Source organism: Quercus lobata, chromosome 10 (genome assembly GCF_001633185.2).
Source record: "Quercus lobata isolate SW786 chromosome 10, ValleyOak3.0 Primary Assembly, whole genome shotgun sequence".
Lineage (NCBI taxonomy): Eukaryota > Viridiplantae > Streptophyta > Magnoliopsida > Fagales > Fagaceae > Quercus > Quercus lobata.
This window is the reverse complement of record NC_044913.1, coordinates 46,162,987-46,182,488: the sequence shown is the minus strand read 5'-3', so window position 1 is coordinate 46,182,488 and position 19,502 is coordinate 46,162,987. Positions and strand designations below refer to the sequence as shown.

Sequence of the window (19,502 nt, the reverse complement as noted above, 5' to 3'; positions counted from 1 at the left end):
CTTTAGCAACAGTAATGTGAGAGATCCTGTGAAATTCATCTGGAGACACACCACAGAAAATCGCATTGAGTGCTTTACTATTAGCATTAGATGCAGCGAGTGCTGCCTTATCCCATGAGGATTTGGCTTCCTCAGGCCTGGTCCAACCTATTTCAACAGCATCCCAAACAGATTCATCAATGGAACACAGAAAAGCTCTCATGCGAACCTTCCAAAAAGTATAATTACTACCATCAAAATATGGAGGTGCATTTAGAGATTGAGACCGATCCATCTCAATAGGGAATCAAGGATCACACAATAGTAATGAAACCACTAGAAGTGTACCTGCTCTGATACCAGTTGAAAGTTCAAATAGTGTAAAAACACCCTTGAACGTTTAGACCCCCAATTTACAAATTAACCAATTCAAGCTTTATGTCAAACAACTAGTGTGCGGAAAATGAACAAAAGCTATAATATAGAATTGGAAAAACAATCTAAGCCAAATTAAAATCACAACTCACAGCAGATAATAAAAGGCAATGATAAAAAGGGAAGGAAGATGCAAACACAAAGACAACACGCGATGTGTTATCGAAGAGGAAACCGAAACCCTCGGCGTAAAACCTCCCCGCCGCCTTCCAAGTGGTAAACAATCCACTAGAAAATATAGTTGGGATACATGGACAGCAATAGACCCTCCAAGCCTAATCTACCCAGTGCACCTAAGCCCTCCAAGCTTCTTGCTCCAATGAGGTTGCGCCGAACCTTTTTCTTTTCTAACTTCCCGGATTCCGCTACTAGAACATAGCATCAACCAATGTAAATTGGTTCCTTCCTAACTGCTTCCCAGAACACCCAACAGCCCTCTCACAGTAATGAATATGGGGAGAACAAGGTTTTGGTAAAATGCCTCTCAAGGGTTTGACAATGGAGAGGAAGAGAGTTGAGGAATTTGAAGAGACTCTAATGTATAGATTGTAGGTGAATCAATCTTATTTTACTCTAGGGTTTATCTCTCAAAATTCTCTCTAGAAGCTCTCTTTCTTTCGTGGGTATAAGGGGTATATATACTAGGGTGAAAGAGGAATGTGAAACGTCAGGTTTTTCAAAACAAGGCTGGCTCGCGGCTTGGCCTCGTGACTTGACTGAGTCGCGAGATCCAGTCGCGAGATAACTATATGGCCAGTTATCCTATTTTGTCATGTAGTGCTCCAACTAGTATGACTGTTCACCTTCTGGCATGCTTGGCACGTGTGCTGCATCTGGCGGCTTGCAGCCGCGAGTCACCCGCGAGATCCAGCTGTGAGTCTCTGTTTTCTTGCACACTCTTGAGCATTTGACACTTTATCTCACTCACTACCCTTACAACAAAACCCACCTAAATACAGGGTTACTAAATGCTGAAATACAAGCAAATTTGGCACAGAATAAAGCCAATAAGATGGTTGATTAAATTCAACCTTACACCTTAGTTTCTGCTCCATAGGAAATCTAACTGGCTTTGATCCAAGAAAACTAATATCCTTCAAAATTTCAAGTGCATACTTTCTTTGTGTCAAGTTTATGCCTGCATCAGTCCTTGCCACCTTAAGACCTAAAAAATACCTCAAAGAACCAAGGTCTTTTAAGCCAAATCTATCATCTAGTAACTTCTTCAAATTGTTCACACAATCAGGATTGTTTCTAATAAGCAAAATATCATCAACATACACCAAAAGCACTATAAAGGAAGTCCCTCGAGTGTGAGTAAACAGTGAGTAATCAGATTTGGATTGAACAAATCCCATTTGAAGAATGGTTTTGGAAAATTTGTCAAACCATTGTCTTGATGCCTGTTTAAGACCATAAAGACTCTTGTTTAATTTGAATACAACATTCTCCCCTTTACTGTGAAAACTAGGTGGTAGACACATGTACACATCTTCATTCAAATCACCATGCAAGAATGCATTGTTAATATCCATTTGGTGAAGAAACCACCCTTTCACAGTAACCAAAGTGAGTACAATCCTAACTGACATAGACTTAGCCACTAGTGAAAAAGTCTCAGAATAGTCCAAGCTAAACTTCTGTGTGAAACTCTTAGCAACCAGCCTAGTCTTATATCTTTCAATAAAGCCATTAGGGAGATATTTAACCCTATAAACCCATTTACAACCTATAGGCCTCTTACCAAGAGGCAAAGGCACCAAACTCCAAGTGTTAGTGACCTCTAAAGCCTCTATTTCCTTGGCCATGGCAGCCTTTCATTCAGGATATTGCACTGCTTGATGGAAAGAGGTAGGTTCTGAAGGAGTGGAATTAACTGCCATAACAAAAGATTTAAAGGTAGGGCCAAGGTGAGAATAGTCCAAATAGGCTGAAACATCATATGGCAGACCAGAGTGGGGCTTAGTGCTAATAGACTTGCAAGCATATTGATAGGTAAGGAGGTGGTTTATGTGATCTAGTGGACCTTCTGAGAGTAGGATTGGAAGTTGAAGGTGAGGTAAGTGGTGAAACAGTAGGTGAGGTACTAAGAGTAGAAGTCAATGAAGGAATGGCAACAAGGTCAGGTTCTGCAAAATCAGGTGTTGCACTAGATGGTGTAGCAGGCAGGATGCTAGGTGCAGCAGGTGCTACATCAGATGTTGCAGCAGGTAGGGTGCTAGGATCCACATCAGAGGTGGAAGGAATGCCATTTGAAATAGAGGAAGAAAGATTAATAGGATCAACAAATTGAGATGATTCTGAAATACAATGAGGAAAAATGAAATCATCTAAATAAGAAAGGGAAGGTTGTGAGGAAAGAGCATAAGGGAAAATATGCTCATAGAAAAATAATTTTTTTGGATATGTGAACAAAATTGGAAGTGAGATCAAGTACCTTATAGCCCTTAATGCCTTGGGAATAGCCTAAAAACACACCTCCTAGCTCTAGGAGCAAATTTGTCTCTATTATGAGGTAAAGTTGAAATGAAACATAAGCAACCAAAACATTTGAGATGATTATAAGATGGTGCTGATTTTAAAAGAAGCTCATATGGACTTTTTTTACCTAATAACTTGGAAGGAAGTCTATTAATAAGGTAAACAACAGTTAGAATGCAACCTCCCCAAAAACATAAAGGAAGTTGTGATTGGAACCTTAAAGCTCTTGCAACATTGAGAATGTGTTGGTGTTTCTCTCAACAACACCATTTTGTTGAGGGGTATCAACACAAGTCAACTGATGCAAAATGCCATTTGATTGAAAGAAATCCTTAATATAGAATTCAGTTCCATTATCACTCCTTATAGTTTTGACTTTGCAATTGAACTGTGTAGACACCATAGAAGTAAATTGTGGAAGATACACTTGTGTTTCAGACTTATGTTTGAGCAAATATACCCAAGTGCATCTAGTAAAATCATCCACAATTGTTAAGAAAAATTTAAAACCATCAATAGTGTTTGTAGCAAATGGACGCCAAAGATCACAATGAAGTAAATCAAAAGGATTAGTTGAAACATGAGTGCTAGCTGTAAAAGGAAGTTTCTTCTGTTTTGAAAAATGACAAATATCACAACAAGAAGCAGTTTTATTGATATTAACATCATGTACATGTTGCTTCAACAATTGAAGTTTAGAATGAGAAGGACGTCCTAATCTACTATGCCATAAATCTGATGAAGAAACAGAAGTAACAGCAACAGCAAGTACAGATGTAGAAGATCTACAACCTGAATCTTGCAGTAGAAATAGGCCATTGTGTGCTTTACCCAGACCAATCATGCTCCATTAAGCAAGGTCCTGAATAAAACAACAATCACCAAGAAAAATGAGGCAACAACAAAGTGATTTTGTGAGTTTACTAACAGAAATCAAGTTGAATGTAAAAGAGGGCACATATAAGACATCAGTTAAAATTAAAGTAGAAGAAATATGCACTATGCCTATGTGTGTGACTAAGGCTTGTTCCCCATTAGGCAAATAGACAAAAGTATGGACTATTGAGGTAATTGAAGTCAATTGAGTAATAGAATGAACCATGTGGTCTGTTGCTCTTATATCAATGATCCAAGTATTGGATTTATATGCTTGCCTATCAACTACTTGAGCAGCAAAGATAGAATGGGAAAGATTAGGTGGAATCCAGAAGGAATTACCTGAAAAATTTGATGAAGTAGAAGGAGAGGATGATGTGGAAGGCAAAGGATGTGGAATGGAAGGGTAAGAAGTCATAACAGAAGCAACTTGGTGACCAGTCTAAGCATCATTGCCTGATCTAGCAGCCATATGGCACTTCAGAAAATTTAGAAATTGCTCACATTGAGCCTATGACAGTGATAACTGTGGACTAGCTTGCACAAAAGAACCTCCACCAGAGTGACTAACATGGTTCTGTGAAGCCAAATTTGATTGAACACTAGCACCTTGCAAAGCTCCTCCAAGCAAAAAACCAGAATGCAGACCACCAGACAGTAAATCAGAATGCACATTTGGATCAAATCCACAGCTTCCTGTGGTTTGCATTGAAGCAACCTGATTTGCCATGGCCTTGTTACCTCCTTTTGGCTTGTAACTAGGAGGGTAACCATGGAGCTTATAGCATCTATCAGCTATGTGTCCAGTAAAGCCACAATAAGTGCATACAGGCCTGTCTTTCTTGCCATTACCCCTTTTACCTTCATTCTTATGTCCTTGATGACCAAGAAAAACTTTGCTATTATTCACATACATAGCAGCAACATCACTTGAATGAATCATGTTGAAACTTTGACCAATGTTTCTCCTCTTCTCTTCTTGCAAGATCAGAGAGCACACTTTGCTAAGAGAGGGCAAAGGTTCAATTAGTAAAATCTGACTTATAACATGGCCATAACCATCATTCAGTCCCATCAAAAACCTAAAAACATGCTCCTTATGATGAGCATCAAGTTGAGAAGACTTAGAACCACAAGTACAAGCACATGTACAAATTGTAAAAGGCTGGTAATTAGCATACTCATCCCACAAGGTCTTGAATTTCGTAAAGTAAGAACTTACTGAAAGTGATCCTTGTGCAAGATGTGCAATTTCCTTCCCAAGCTCAAACAACCTTGGAGTGTTACCTTGAGATAGCCTATCTTTGAGATCAATCCACAAATCTCTGGCATTGTTGATGTACATAACACTAGCGTTCAAATCCAGACTAAGTGAATTCATTAACCAAGAAAGCATTGTGGTATTGCATCTACTCCAAGAATTATACAATGAAGAAGATGAATCAGGCTCAGCAATCGATCCATCCACAAAACCAAACTTGTTTCTGGAACTTAGAGCCAAAAACACAGATCGCGCCCAACTCATGTAATTTTTTGGACTAGTGAGTGGTTGCGATGTAAGCATGAGACTTGGATTTTCATTCGTAGGAAGAAAGAAAGGATTATTTGCATATTCATCTGCTATTGTTGCACTTGAAGCAGGTACTAAATGCACAATTTGAGATTGAGTGTTGGTTGTGGAATTGGAAGCCATAGATGAGAAAAGAAAAATAAAAACAAAGCACTAAATTCTGTTTAGGAACTAAGAAAATGAAAGAGGACTCAAAAAACTTGCTTTGATACCATATTAGAAACAGAGAAAAGAGAGAGAGATTGAAAAACTGAATCTACTCTTTGAATGAAGAAAATGAAAGTAGTTACAAAATAATTATCACCTATGCTTTATATACACGGAAATAGGGGCTAACAAATTTTCCCTCCAAAAATAACTAACTAACTAATTATTAATACATCCAATTACAATTTGACATCTGTCACTTCTATTTGCTTCTTCTTGTTTCTCTGACGCGTGGACTCCCCTTTAGTCTTTCCTTCTTTCTTCTTTACTTTGCTTGTTCCACCGTGTTGACCTTCTTCAATTTTAATATATATATATATATATATGTGTGTGTGTGTGTGTGTGTGTTTTATTGTTAAGGCACAACCTAGTCTAATGTAAATTAAGAAAATTAAATAAATGATTTCAAGTAATATATATATATATATATATATATATATATGATTTTACCCAAAACACTAAAGCTATGAACACGATTACAAACACAAAGAAAATAAATGACACATAAACATAAAAGACCAAAATTTATATGGAAATAGGTTTAACCTAAAGGGGAAAAAAAATCATACGACCAACTCCAAACAAAATCAACATAATAACTTGAGCTTACAACAAATATAGAATGTTTTTCTCTATCAACAAATACAAACTCTTCACAAAATCCTGAATATGGTACAATCAACGTTATAGTGAAATTTTCACTTTGAATTCTACAACTCTTCATGGTCAAAGTATTTTAAAACACCTAGAGAAGACCCTGAATTTTCTCCTTTGCGTTTGTTTCTTGGCTTAAGAAAAAACTGTGCTCTTTCTCAAAAAAAAAAAAAAAAAAAAAAAAAAAACTGTGCTTAAAAAAACATTTAAAAACTCTCTCTCATACACACACTCACACATACCAGTACTAGGGATGGAGCTATCTAGGGGCTGAGGGGGGCCATGGCCCCCCCTAGACTTTGAAAAAAAATTCCCTAGTATATATATTAGCATAAAAAATTTACTTTTGACTCTAAAATTAATATACTTGACCCCCCTCTCCCAAACAATTTTCAAACTAACCCATGAAACCAAAAATGAAAAAAATTATCAAATCATCCCTTGTCTGGTTTTCCCAAGAATATCAAGAAAAACATTTAGCTAAACATTTGGACAATTTACAAATTCGGATAATAAGGAAAATCTACAAAACAATTCACATATTCAAATAATAAAAAAAAAAAATCTTTGGACACAGTCTAAGTAAAAAAAAAAATTTATAACAAATCAACTATAAATCCTAGCAAAACAAATCACAAAAACTCAATAATATTTACCCAATTTTTACCTCTCATTTGAGAGCTCTTTGTCCCTCTCAAATGACTCCATCCCATAGTCACAGAAACAACTCTTATGCTGCTAATTACTCCATCCACACATCAATCAGTGTCACCAATAACTTGGATCAGTTGGTGTCTTTAACTCAACCTATGAATTTTTTTTTTTAAAGAGCTACTACTCTTTAACATAACCCGTGGAAATTTTTTATTTTTTTGAATGATAGAATTTTATTAATTTTTAATGTTTGATTAACTTTGGGACACACTTGACATGCATGCGTAAATGTAATACACGTGTGAAACAACAATCTATTGTTTTGTGTCTTACCTAAACTACCACCAGAGCATGTGTGTGATTAGTCTATTGGTAATAAACATTATGCCTTAGCTAAATTAATGTAGTGATGGGAAAAACTTTATTATTTACATAGTTGAAAACTCAAACTTACCGTTCATTATCATGTGATTGTTTGACATATCTCTTTTTCTTTTCTTTTTTTACTACTTTTTCAAAATTGAAATTTTTTAAAGGAATAGATCTCACATCTTTATGCTACCTCAACCTTAACCAAGTAATTATAAATAAAAAATTCTTTAACCTAGACACCAATAATTATCTCACCCTTTTTTTCGTTGAATATTACTGCATGATGTTGATTAACCATTATTTTAGTTGTTTTATTAATGTAATACTAGAAATGGATTTGAACTTTTAAATATAGTTTTTGTATTTTTTTTTTCTTTTAGAATCTTTTATATATAGCATTATGAAGTTATTAGCTATAGAATTATGTGAAAAGAATAAATAGATTTAAATATATATATATATATATATATAATGTGGATAGAATAAAGAATTAGTCTAACCTTAGTTAGACCTTGAAAATATCAAGACATGCCAATTGACTTACAGAACTTTTGATTATAACTATCTATTATCGATTTAAAAAAAAATACAAAAAAAAAATTAAAAAATTAATGCTAATAATGCATCGTTATCAACTTCTAGTATTAATATTCCAACTTTCTAAAATTCTTGAACAAAGAACTTTGGTCGCCCCTAAGTTTGAATCTTAGTTCCGTCCCTGACTAGTACCACACTATTTCTCTTATTTCATTGCCTGAAGAAATTCAAAATTATGATAGAAATTATCAACTTGAGCCTTATAAATTCCTTGATTTGTGCAATCTACAAAAACCCAAAACTCTCTGTCTCCCTTTGTTATCTTATAGGCGAAAATCTTTTTTCCTCTCTTTTTTTTTTTTTTTTTTTTTTTTTTTTTTAATGCTCAATTCTATAACAAGCATCTTCGAATTTTGAAAGGCCATCAAATAAAGGAACTCACTATGTTCTTTCAAAAGTCTCTGTTTCTTCTTATATATATGGAAGAGCGAATGGATCAAAGTTGCTACACACTTAACACTTTACGATACTACTTATATGTAAGGAGATTTGAGATTCTAACTCCTATTCTTCCTTAGTAGGCAAGAAATACTAACATAACAAATACTGTCTAATGATTAACCGTTTTTAGTTGGGGAACATTGTTTATTTATTTCATACTATTATTTTTACTGTTATAGATTTTTTTGAACTGTTATAGCTAAGGGATAACTTTGTTCAGTTATGAGATTCGTTTTTATTGTCTACAATGCATGGTAATATTTCAAATGGAAAATTTGTTATTTACTTTTTTTATATAAATCACTTATTTTTATTGTGGATATATCATATGATGTTCTCTTATTGAATTGTTGGGCTTAATTATCTTCACTCATCAACTTTTCAGCTTATAAGAGCTGCAGGCTTTTCTTAAGGCTACTAGTTGGTGATTTCAAGAGCTTTTGAGTGGAGACCACTCTTATAATATTAGAAATAAAGTACATCAGAAATAATGTGTTTTCTTTTTTTAATGGGTGAGCTTCGGCTCGCCCTAGTACGAACACGCTGACGCACACCGTATATATAGGCATGAAACCTAGCTGGTAGCACACCAAACGCGACATTCTGTTGAATTTTTTTGCCATGAAAATGAGGCACCTTTATTGCTGTATCCTCAGCGAAAGCTTGGTGAGAATAGTGTTTTGTGTGCTATGATGCACTTGTGGCAAAATGCTATCGGATTTTTGTCGTGGAAATTTGACAACAATTCTAATTATTTCTATTTTACCTAAAATGTTACTATGTTTTATTTGTAAATCTTTATATTTATATATATATATATATATATATATATATATTTAGTTAACTTTGTATGTAATCTAATTTTATTTACATTTTACAAACAACAGGTGCACTTGATGAGGCTAATAATGTGATATGGTCCACATTTTGTTTTAATGTTCTATTGTATTGTGATGAAGATAAGATCTGTAAATAACTTTGGATTGTATAACATTAAGTGTTTATGTATTATTTAATTTACACTATGTAAATTTAAATATTTTATATATTATTTAAAATTTTATTTTTTTGTTTATTTATTATTTTATTCGTATTGAAAGCAACAAAAATTAAGTTTCGTTTTCATTTGAAAAAATACAGGTCATATTAGGTTGACCCAAACATTAAAAGTCTAAGTATTGGTAATCTGTTTAAAATGACCCATTTTTTTACTCAAACTCATTTCTAACCCGAGCCCGATAGGGTCAAATTCAATCTCAATTGACCCGATCTATTTTCTAAGTTTACAAATGAGTGTTAGTTTGTAATTCTCTAAGGACACTGCATTTTGAGCAATCCTTCATTCTAATAAATATTCATTTTATTTCTTAAAAAATGGTTAAATTTAATTGATGGTGTTTTTTTTTTTTTTTTTTTTTTTCATTTTGATAATTCAATATTTAAAATAGGCTATGAGAATTTCAACCTTTGACGCATCGAAATACTAAAAAAAAAAATAAAATAAAAAAACAGAAAGACTGAACTCAATATATAGGGACCGCCGAATAGAGACAGAGACTGAACTCAATATAGTATATATATTGGGTAAAACAAAAACATAGCGGTCGTTCACTTGAATAGAGACAGAGAGAGAAACCCGAAAAGCCCTCGAAGATTTCTTCATCAACTCCTTGATGGATCCTCCACCGGAACAAGTCAACTACATCTGCGGAGGTATTTTGGTTTTTTTGGCAACCAAACATAGACTTATGATTTAAGCAGCAATATTGATAGTGATTATATTATTATTATTATTATTATTATTATTAATGGGTTTTACAGATTGTGGGATGGAGAACACTCTGAAGCCAGGTGATGTGATACAGTGCCGAGAGTGCGGTTACCGCATCTTGTACAAGAAGCGCACTCGCCGCAGTAAGCTACTTTTTTCTTTCTTCTTTTTGTTTCTTTGGGTATGAAAATTAAATTATATTTTTGCTATTATGGAAGTTTGGGATTTTATGTTATAGTTATGATTGAATTGAATATTAGCTTTGTGTTTTTGACTCTGTTTGAATTTATTTATTTGATAAACTGTTTGAATTTATTGATAAACTGTAAGGTTGTGCTGATTTATATACTTGTTGGGTATGGTAATAGAGGCTAAGAGAGAGTATGACTCTGGATTGAATACAACTGCAGAGAAGAATACATGTAGTTAATTTTAACTAGTTTGTTGAGAATCTGTAGCCAACTCCATAAATTTTGTGACTAAGGCTTGGTTTTTATTTTTTATTTTATTTTATTTTTTTTGTTGTTGAGGGTTTTAAGTAGTTAATGGAAGATCTGGAGACATATGCCTTATTTTAGACTTAGTGGGAATGGTGGTTGCTTCCTATAAGTTGGTATTGGCTAGGGTAATAATTTGAGTTTTTTTTTTTAGTGTTAATTAGCAGAGCATAAGACAGGTGCATTATTTTAAGAACTCAAGACTGAGTCGTTCATATTAGATTCCACCTTTGGGGTCATTGAGTGGTGTTCAGGATCAGATCTAAGGTCTAGTGCAAGATTGAAAGATTCTACAGACTCCAAAAAAAAGCAAGTAATGAATATGTAGGTGTCTTTTTAAAACCATAATTTTTGTTAATAGAATCAGGGCTAAATGCTAAAATATATGCTGTTTTTTTGGAGACCTCCTTTCTAGAAGCGAGAAGTGCCTTTTTTTCTGCATTCTAATCCCCTCGTTGTAAAAGAGAACTATGTGATGTTGTCTGTTAGTATCTTCGGTGGCCTAGCTTATTAATATGGAGGTTTTCACTAGTATACCAACTTTCACATTTAGAAAGGATTAATGTAAAGAATGGGAAAGGGATTTAGAGAGTAGGATTCAAGGTCAGCTGGGCCTCCTAAGAACAAGAAGTATAGAGAGAAGATTTATTCAAGAGAACAGAGGAAAGAATCACTGAAGAATACATCTATTTGCTTAAATTCCTTGTGTATACAAGTTGTTGCCTCTTATACTACTCCCATAGCACCTTACAACTAACTCCATCTAGTAACTACCACACAGCTATTAACTAACTTATTATACCAACTGTCAATGTAACCAACTATAACAGACTCATATTCCAGCTATCAATGTATATCAATGTGTAATCCTAACAATACCCTTCCCTTTAGAAGACCTTGTCCACAAGGTGAGGGAATCTTTGCTGCATAATATACAAACTCTCACAAGTAGCATCTTCAGGACCTTCCCCCTGCCATTGGATTAAGACTTGAGTGATAGTTTTGCTATGAAGCTGATGAGTTCTTTCTTGTAGCACAACTGCTGGTTCTGATGTGACAACTCCATCCAAATCAGTAGGTGGTAATGTTGGAACAGAGACCACATGTTGCCCCAACTTAGCCTTCAAGCAAGAAACATGGAAAGTAGGGTGGAGCTTAGAATTTGGGGGTAAATCCAATTATATAACACCTCACGAACCCTCTGCAGAAGCTGAAATGGGCCATAGTACTTAGGAGATAATTTCTTTACTTGGTGGTGCTTTAGGGATTTCTGTTTATTAGCCTTGAGTCTGAGAAACACCTAATCACGCACTGCAAAACTCCTTTCAGCTATGTGCTCATCAGAATACAACTTCATAATTTCTTGAGCTGCCACCAGATTATGCCTCAACAAGGAAGTTAATTGTTGCCTTGATTTTAGATGGGCATCCACACTTTCAACCTTTGTTGATCCAGGAACATAATCCATAAGCCTAGGAGGTGGATATCCATACAAGATCTCAAATATAGTAAGCTTGAGAGAGGTATGAAAATTGGTATTAAACCAAAGTTCAGCAAGAGGTTACCATTCCACCCAAGAAGCTGGTTTATCAGTTGCAAAAGCCCTCAAGTAATGCTCAAGACTTCTATTCACGACCTCAGTTTGGCCATCTATCTAAGGGTGATAGGCTGAATACATGGCCAGTTGAATGCCTTGAAGCTTCATCAACTCTTGCCAAACATAAGAAGTGAAAATAGGGTCCCTGTCATTGAAAATTGAAGTAGGCATACCATGCTATTTGAACACATTTTGCATGTAAAGGGCTGCTACCTTAGAAACAGTATATGGATGAGACAAAGCTACAAAATGAACAAACATAGTAAACCTTTCCACAAGCACTAAAACCACATCCTTCATCTGAGATTTTGGAAGACCCTAAATAAAATCCATGCTCAGCTACCCAAGGCTTCTCTGGTATAGGTAAAGGTTGTAACAAACCAGCTGGACTGCAGGTTTCATGCTTGAGCCTTTGACAAGTGTCACACTCCCTGACATACTTCTTTGCATCAGCTCTTAACCCAGGCCAATAAAAGTCCCTTTGGACCCTGTGTAGCTCTTGAGATAGCCTGAATGACCTCCCAAAGGATCATCATGAATTTGCTGCAAGATAGCTATCTTCAAAGAATCACAAATACCCAAATAAATTCTGCCCTTATATAAAAGCAATCCATTCTGTAGAGTAATGCCCTTAGGACCATCCACCCCTGATTGAAAAGCCTTTAAGATACTCTGGATAAATGGATCAGCAGCATAACTAGCCTTGAGTTGGCCTAACCAATCTCATAATGGCATATGATTCTTTAGTAGGTTAGATAAAGAAAGCTTAGAAACTTCCACTACTATTAAGTTGCTCTTTTCCCCAACTTCTATAATTGTAAGAGCCTAGTTATGTGAATATGTTTTACTTCAGGTTATCTATTTATGTATTTAAGCATGTATTTGTGTGTCTCTGTATGTAATCTTATATTTATATACATTCCTTTTAAAGTTGAGATAAATTACCTGGTTTTCAGATCCTCGTGTAGTTGTTCATATTTTGTGACCAAGAATAATTGTATTTTCCTTTCAATATTTTTCTGAAACCTTCCTTCATGTGATAGCATTAAGGTGTTTAATTTTGATTATTAGAGAATTATAAATTTTATAAGCAAATTGTATCTGCTTTTTGTTTGGTTTACTAGTGTCACAACTAGGGCATGACAGTTGAGTTATCTGCTTTGGTTGTCTAGCCTACTCTTAAAGGAACAAGGTGTCAATAAATATTGTGATTGATTGGTTTAGGCATTTGAATTATGATTCATTGTGTTTCAGTTTAGTGTCTATGCAGTGTAATGTTTATCAAGTAGGTGGTGTGCTTATTTCATTTATATGCTTGTTAGGTATGATGCGTGAATTTTACTGAGTGTTTAGATGCAGTGTCATTATTTCAATTCCCTCTTCTAAGAGAAGTCTCATCTATTACCAATGTTGGATCACCTAGGAAGCTAGGATGCGCCCAGAATTTAAAATATGTTGTTCATTTTTAATGCATAGCAACATGTAGTAAAAACCAATGCAACTCTGTGTAAAGGAAAGTGCTAGTAAAATTCACTGATAATCAATATTCATGGAATGCTCAAATGCATCAATTGAAAAATATATATTAGTTTGACATTTTGATTTGTGGAGTTCAGCAAAAGATAAAACAAAGGGCATGATTTTGGTTTCTGAGCTGTGTTAGGTTTCAATTTCATTCTTGAATTATCAATTATGTCAATTTAGTACCTAAAGTTATGAAAATGGTTTACTGCTACCTTTGCCTCCACTTTCCTTTCAGAAATCAACTGATTTTTGTATATGATTTTGATAATTAATTTCAACAGTGAGGGTAAGAGTTACATTGAATTGTTTTCAGAATCTCAGGGACTAAATTGACATAATAAGTAGTTTTGGGATGAAATAAACTATGACGCCTAGTTACTTATCAAAGAAAAAACTATGATGCTTAGTTCAAGGACCGAAATAATTGTTTGACCTAAAACAGACCTCACACTAAATGTCTGGTAGCATATGATGTGCTCATAGAACATTGTTGGTTCAGTATCTAAGAGTCTTCATTCGACATCTTTGGTTTAAATCTTACAAATCCTGGTTTCATGAGTTATTCTGATTTGCATATACAGTGCCTGCATTTGGTTGATAGCACTGTAGGGATAGTGCTAGTGTATGATGTGCAGATTATTGGCAAGCTTCCGAGTGAGATATATATATATATATATATATATATTTTACTTTTTTTTACAAGTAAGAAGTGTCCATTTTGAAAAAACTACCATATGCAAAAGGAGCACCAAGAAGTCAAAAAGTACAAGGAAGAAAAAGAAGAGAACAAAAAAATAGTTACAAAAGAGAGGAGAACTAAAGAACTGAGATTGCTATGATATGCTAGATATACACTGGTAACCCTTTTCCTAATAGTTCTACCTTTTGGGATTGATGGTTTCGAACAATTTTATTCCAAGGTGTTTCAAGCAGAGCTCTTTCGCTCTTCTTTTTTTGGATATACCGAACCAACTGCCTCACCATTCATCTTATTCTTATTCTTATTCTTATCTGGAGTTTTAGAAAGCCCTTGTGCTTTCAAACAGACTTCACTAACAGATGTCTATTGTAATCTTTTTTTTAAATAAAATAAAATAAAAAATAAAATAAAAAAACACTATCTAATGTAATATGGTTAGAATATGGTAAGTGCTGGGTGGGATTCTAGGTTTTATATTTTGCTGTGCATCTCAATGTTTTCTTATTTCTTGGGATCTTGTTGGAGCAAATCTTGTACTTGTAAACCTTATTGAATTATCTGGTTTTGCAATGCATGTTGCGTTGAACAGTGAATTAATATGGTGCTTTCTGTTGCAGTTGTTCAATATGAGGCACGCTGAAGAAGAGAGGTGGGGAGGCAGGGGCATGCAGCAGCAAACAACAAAGACTATCTGTATTGGGTCCATTTTACAACTTGTTAATTTGGTGATTTAGTATGTAGTCATAGAAGACTAAATTATAAGTTGCACTGTCTAAGTTTGGGATCATTGGATTTGATCTCTCATGATTAAAAATTTTTATCTGGACCTTAATGTTATATAGTTACTTAGATTCCGATTTGATTCCTTTTGTTTATGCCGAGGTTTTAAATTCCATTCCTTCCAATGCTCACGAACTCCAGCAGTTCCAGTCTCTCAATTCCAAGTCCAAGCTGTTCCAGATTTTTATTTTTATTTTTTTATTTTTTTTTTATTTTTTTTTTATTTTTTTAATATTGACTAACGGAATTCAAGTGAACCACGTGGTTAAAAAAAAAAAAACCATTGGGGTCGGGCCTTCTTTTATCCTTTAGAGACTAAGAATGTGATAGAACATCCATCGACAAAAGGATCATTCCATTAATTTCAAGAGTTTCTACCGATTGAGAGAGAAATTATTGGTGTTAGGCCTTCATTCTTTAGAGACTACAAGTGTAATACAGCATCAGTTGACAAAAAGATCATTCCATTAATTTCAAGAGTTTCTACCCGATTGAGAGATAAATTGGGTTTCAGTTTTGAAAGAGAAAGAACCCAAGGAGAGAGAGAACTATAGATTGTAAATCCCACCAAATGAATTCACAACTGCTTACCTTCACAAAATTGTAGACTGCAGCCACTTGTCCCTAGCCAAAAAAAAAACCTAATTCTCTTTTCCAAAACTCACACACCCCTTAGCACGTTTTTTACACATTAAAAATCTCTCTTTAATTAGTTCTAAAGAAGAAATTATTTTCCAAAATTGATTTCTTAAAACATTTTTCAAATCTTTTTGTTCTTGAGTTGTGATTACTAACAATTATGGTGTTCTTTGATTATCTTTGTCTTTTCCAACTAATCTTTGTGTTATAGGCACTAAGGGGTTGGTTAAAAAACTTCAAATATGTGATTCTAAAGTAAGGTGAACCTCTTTTCCATGGTTTCTCACTTTGCTTAATAAAATTTACAAGATTTTCTTGGTATAGTTCCTCCATTTTGTTATATTTTATTTGTTTGATGTTCTTAATTATGTTTGATATGTTTTAATATGATTTTAAGTTGTTTATAATCTATTTTAGGTTGTTCTTGTTTCATTATTTTGGTTTCATGAAAAGTATAACATGCATGTTTATTTTATGTTAGTTTAGTATACTTGTTGATTTTGTTTCATGTTTATTTGTTTATATTGGTGTTTGTTTTATTTGCTTTATGTTAGTTTAAGTGTTTAGGGTTCTAACATGCATGTTCGATTTCTGTTTTAATATCTTTGAATGATTAAATCTGTAAAAATGTAATTGTTTCGAATCTATGCTAAAGGATGCATACGTATCTTTGAGTATGTGTATGCATGATTGAGTATGTGTATGCATCCCGAACCTAGATTAGGGAAAAATCTTGTTTTTTATTATTTTAATTACTATTTAACATGTTATTTGATTTTGTTTGACCCTATTTAGGTTAATATGTTGTGTTTAATTGTTTCTCATGTTTGTTTTAGTATTTTTGCAATGTTTAGTTTATTTAATATCTTTTTCTTTGTGCATTTATATTTAATTGTCAACTTGCTATGTTTAATTTATTTTGTCTGATTGTGTTTTATTTGTTTCTTTTTTATATAGTGATATTTAATATGTTGTGTGTTTTATTTCCTTAAGTGCATGATGTATGTTTAGGTTAAGGATTAAAGTCCTCTTAATAAACTTTTTAATTAAATACAGTCTAGCAACACATAATAGAGGCCGGCCTACAAGTTGAGCAGTCTTGAGTATCTAACACATTCCCAAGCCGTACCCAAACTCTGGACCCATAATCTAGTATGTGGACCCATGTATGTAAGTGATTGGCCCAAAAGACCCAATAAGGTTCCTAGACCTAATTTAGGTGGTGACTCCATTTTTTCTCTGCCATGGTCTACTCGGCCGGGGCGTATTCTTCTTTGCGCCCACAATCCACAAGGATGGTGAATGACACCATTAATAGACATCCAAGTACTCAAATTTGATGGGTTTCTATTACTTATTTCATTCCCTCACATTTTAAACTTCCAACTAAGGGAATGATTTTCCATTCTTTATAATAAAAATTCCAAACAAGGGAATGAAAGAGATATTTCAAAATAATTATTTTTATTCATTTCCTTTTTCTCTTTCTCTTAGAGAGAGAGAGAGAGAGAGAGAGAGGTAATTAGGTTCTTAGATTGTCAAAATTTCAATACTATTGTTATTAAAGTGTTCAAGAGGGGGAAGCCATTTAATAATTCGAGAGACAACAACTTTTAAAAATTTATCTGGGGAAGCAAGATGATAGAATTCAATTGCTAAATGTATAGATTTGTAATCAAGATGAGATTGAGATATAGATGTATTATTGAATAGTCTAGCATTTGGGGCTAACCAAAGTTGCCAAGTAAAGAAAGCAAATAACAAATTCCATGGTACCTGCTCGTCAGGGAGAATTGTTTCAGTTGTAGAGTTCATTTTACTGATAAAACCCTAACAATATTTAATTAAAGCCCAAACAAAGGTTAAAACCGAAACCCAAAAAATTGAGTTTCTTCAAATATTGTATCTTAATTTGAAATTGAAAGAATCCCAATTGGAAACTGGGATATTTGTGATGGATCTGAATGAATGCTCAATCTAACCATATGGTTGGCTTTTTATCCCTTTATTAATACAATTGTTTTGGCTAATTTAACATATGCAATTTCATACTAATCATGAAATAGTGCATGCGTCTGATTAGCTAGTGAATAAAAATTGTTCAGGCTGATACTTAGAAATCAAACCAGGCACAAAGATCAAATCATTAACATTAATCTATGTTAATTTATGATAAAGAAACTGTTTTGGCGTATAATTTGAGATTTTCTGTCAGGTATGAGGAGGAATTCCAATTAAACAAAAGAAAAACAGAGCAAACCTAAGTGCAAATGATAACAAGGACCCATTATATTTGCATGATGTGCGACAAAAAAAGAAAAAGAAAAAAGAAAAAAGAAGAAGCTAAAAACTAATTTATTTCCAAAAATTGAATGATAGATTATTTGAAATAAAATAGAGACAGAAAGCAGTGCAAGATCTGCAAACTCTACATAAAATATGCGGTTATTTACAAAAAAAAAAAGAGCAAAAAAAGCTAATTTATAATCAGCTTATTTAGCTTTTTGTTGAAAGTGTTTTAAATTATACTTACCCTTCCATTGCAAGTCACATGGGCGGCGCTACAGCCAGCCCAAGGGGTTCATATGAACCCCTTGACCTGGCCAAAAAAAAATATATATATATATATTTTTTTTGTATTTTTTTATTTGTTTTGACCTCTAAATAAAAAATTTGAACACCCTGAATCTAAATTTTGTTTAAACCTAGATGAAATAAGCTTGAATATAATTATCTTAGGGCTTTTTTCATCAAGAATGCTATAAAATATAGCATTTAATGTCTGTTTGGCTAGCTTATTTTTTGCCAACTTATTTTGCTATTTAGCTTATTTTTGCTGTTATTTAGCTTATTTTTGTTACTATTTATGAGTCCTACTGCACTTTTTGGTACTATTTATGAGTCTCACAGTACTATTTCAACTAATATTTACCTTTATTTATAGTACTTTCAGCAAAAAGTTTTCAATTTTAACAAAATAAGTAGATCTCAAATAGACCCTTAACATCTCAAAAAGTTACTTTATTCATTTTAACAACTCACTTTATAATACATCAAATATCAAAGGTTCTATTATTTTACCACTTCATTTAAATAATCTTTTATTTATTTATTTATTTATTTTTATATTCTTTCTTTATGTTTTCAATTAGCTACCATGTACCTGTTTGATTAAACAAATTTATATTTTTTTAACATCTTGCTATAATGGGCTGTTAGAGATAGTAGCCCACTGTAGTTGGATGTCAAAATTTATAGCATATAGCACTTTTAATGTAGTGTGCTTTTTCTAGAATTAGATGTTAAAAAATAGCATTTTTAGCATTTGAAAGCTTTGATAAGAATGCTCTTAGTGCTACTTTCACAATAATTTTATAATAAAGGTTAAGTTATATGTTGTAATTGGTTTTTATTTAGACTCACAACTGACATCACTTTTTTACATACTTTTAACAACTTGCCACCTAAATTTTATTATGAAAGTATTGCGTCAGTAGCATTACTGTTAAAATTTCTTCTTCATTAAGCAAAATAAATTAATAAACCTTCTCTCTAGACTATTCTTAGGTTTGGCACTATTGACCCCCTAGAAAAAAAAAATCCTGAAGCTGCCACTGGCAAGTCGGTTTTTAAGGGTGAATTTTATCTATGATTTTGTATCATTTGGTATTAGAGCAAGTCATCACATAGCTTGTTGAATATGGAGATCAAATGAGTTGCGGTTTTGT

The 19,502-nt window shown here is 33.5% G+C and overlaps 1 protein-coding gene across 1 annotated transcript; it reads left to right on the top strand.

Annotated features, from left to right (window-relative positions):
* The first annotated feature begins 9,825 nt into the window (after positions 1-9,825).
* On the top strand, positions 9,826-15,230 carry LOC115963099 (DNA-directed RNA polymerases II, IV and V subunit 12). Its single transcript, XM_031081991.1, has 3 exons — positions 9,826-9,979; positions 10,088-10,180; positions 14,973-15,230. Exons 1-3 carry the CDS (start codon positions 9,940-9,942, stop codon positions 14,993-14,995), a joined length of 156 nt encoding a protein of 51 aa, XP_030937851.1. The 5' UTR covers positions 9,826-9,939; the 3' UTR covers positions 14,996-15,230.
* The last annotated feature ends 4,272 nt before the right edge of the window (positions 15,231-19,502 follow it).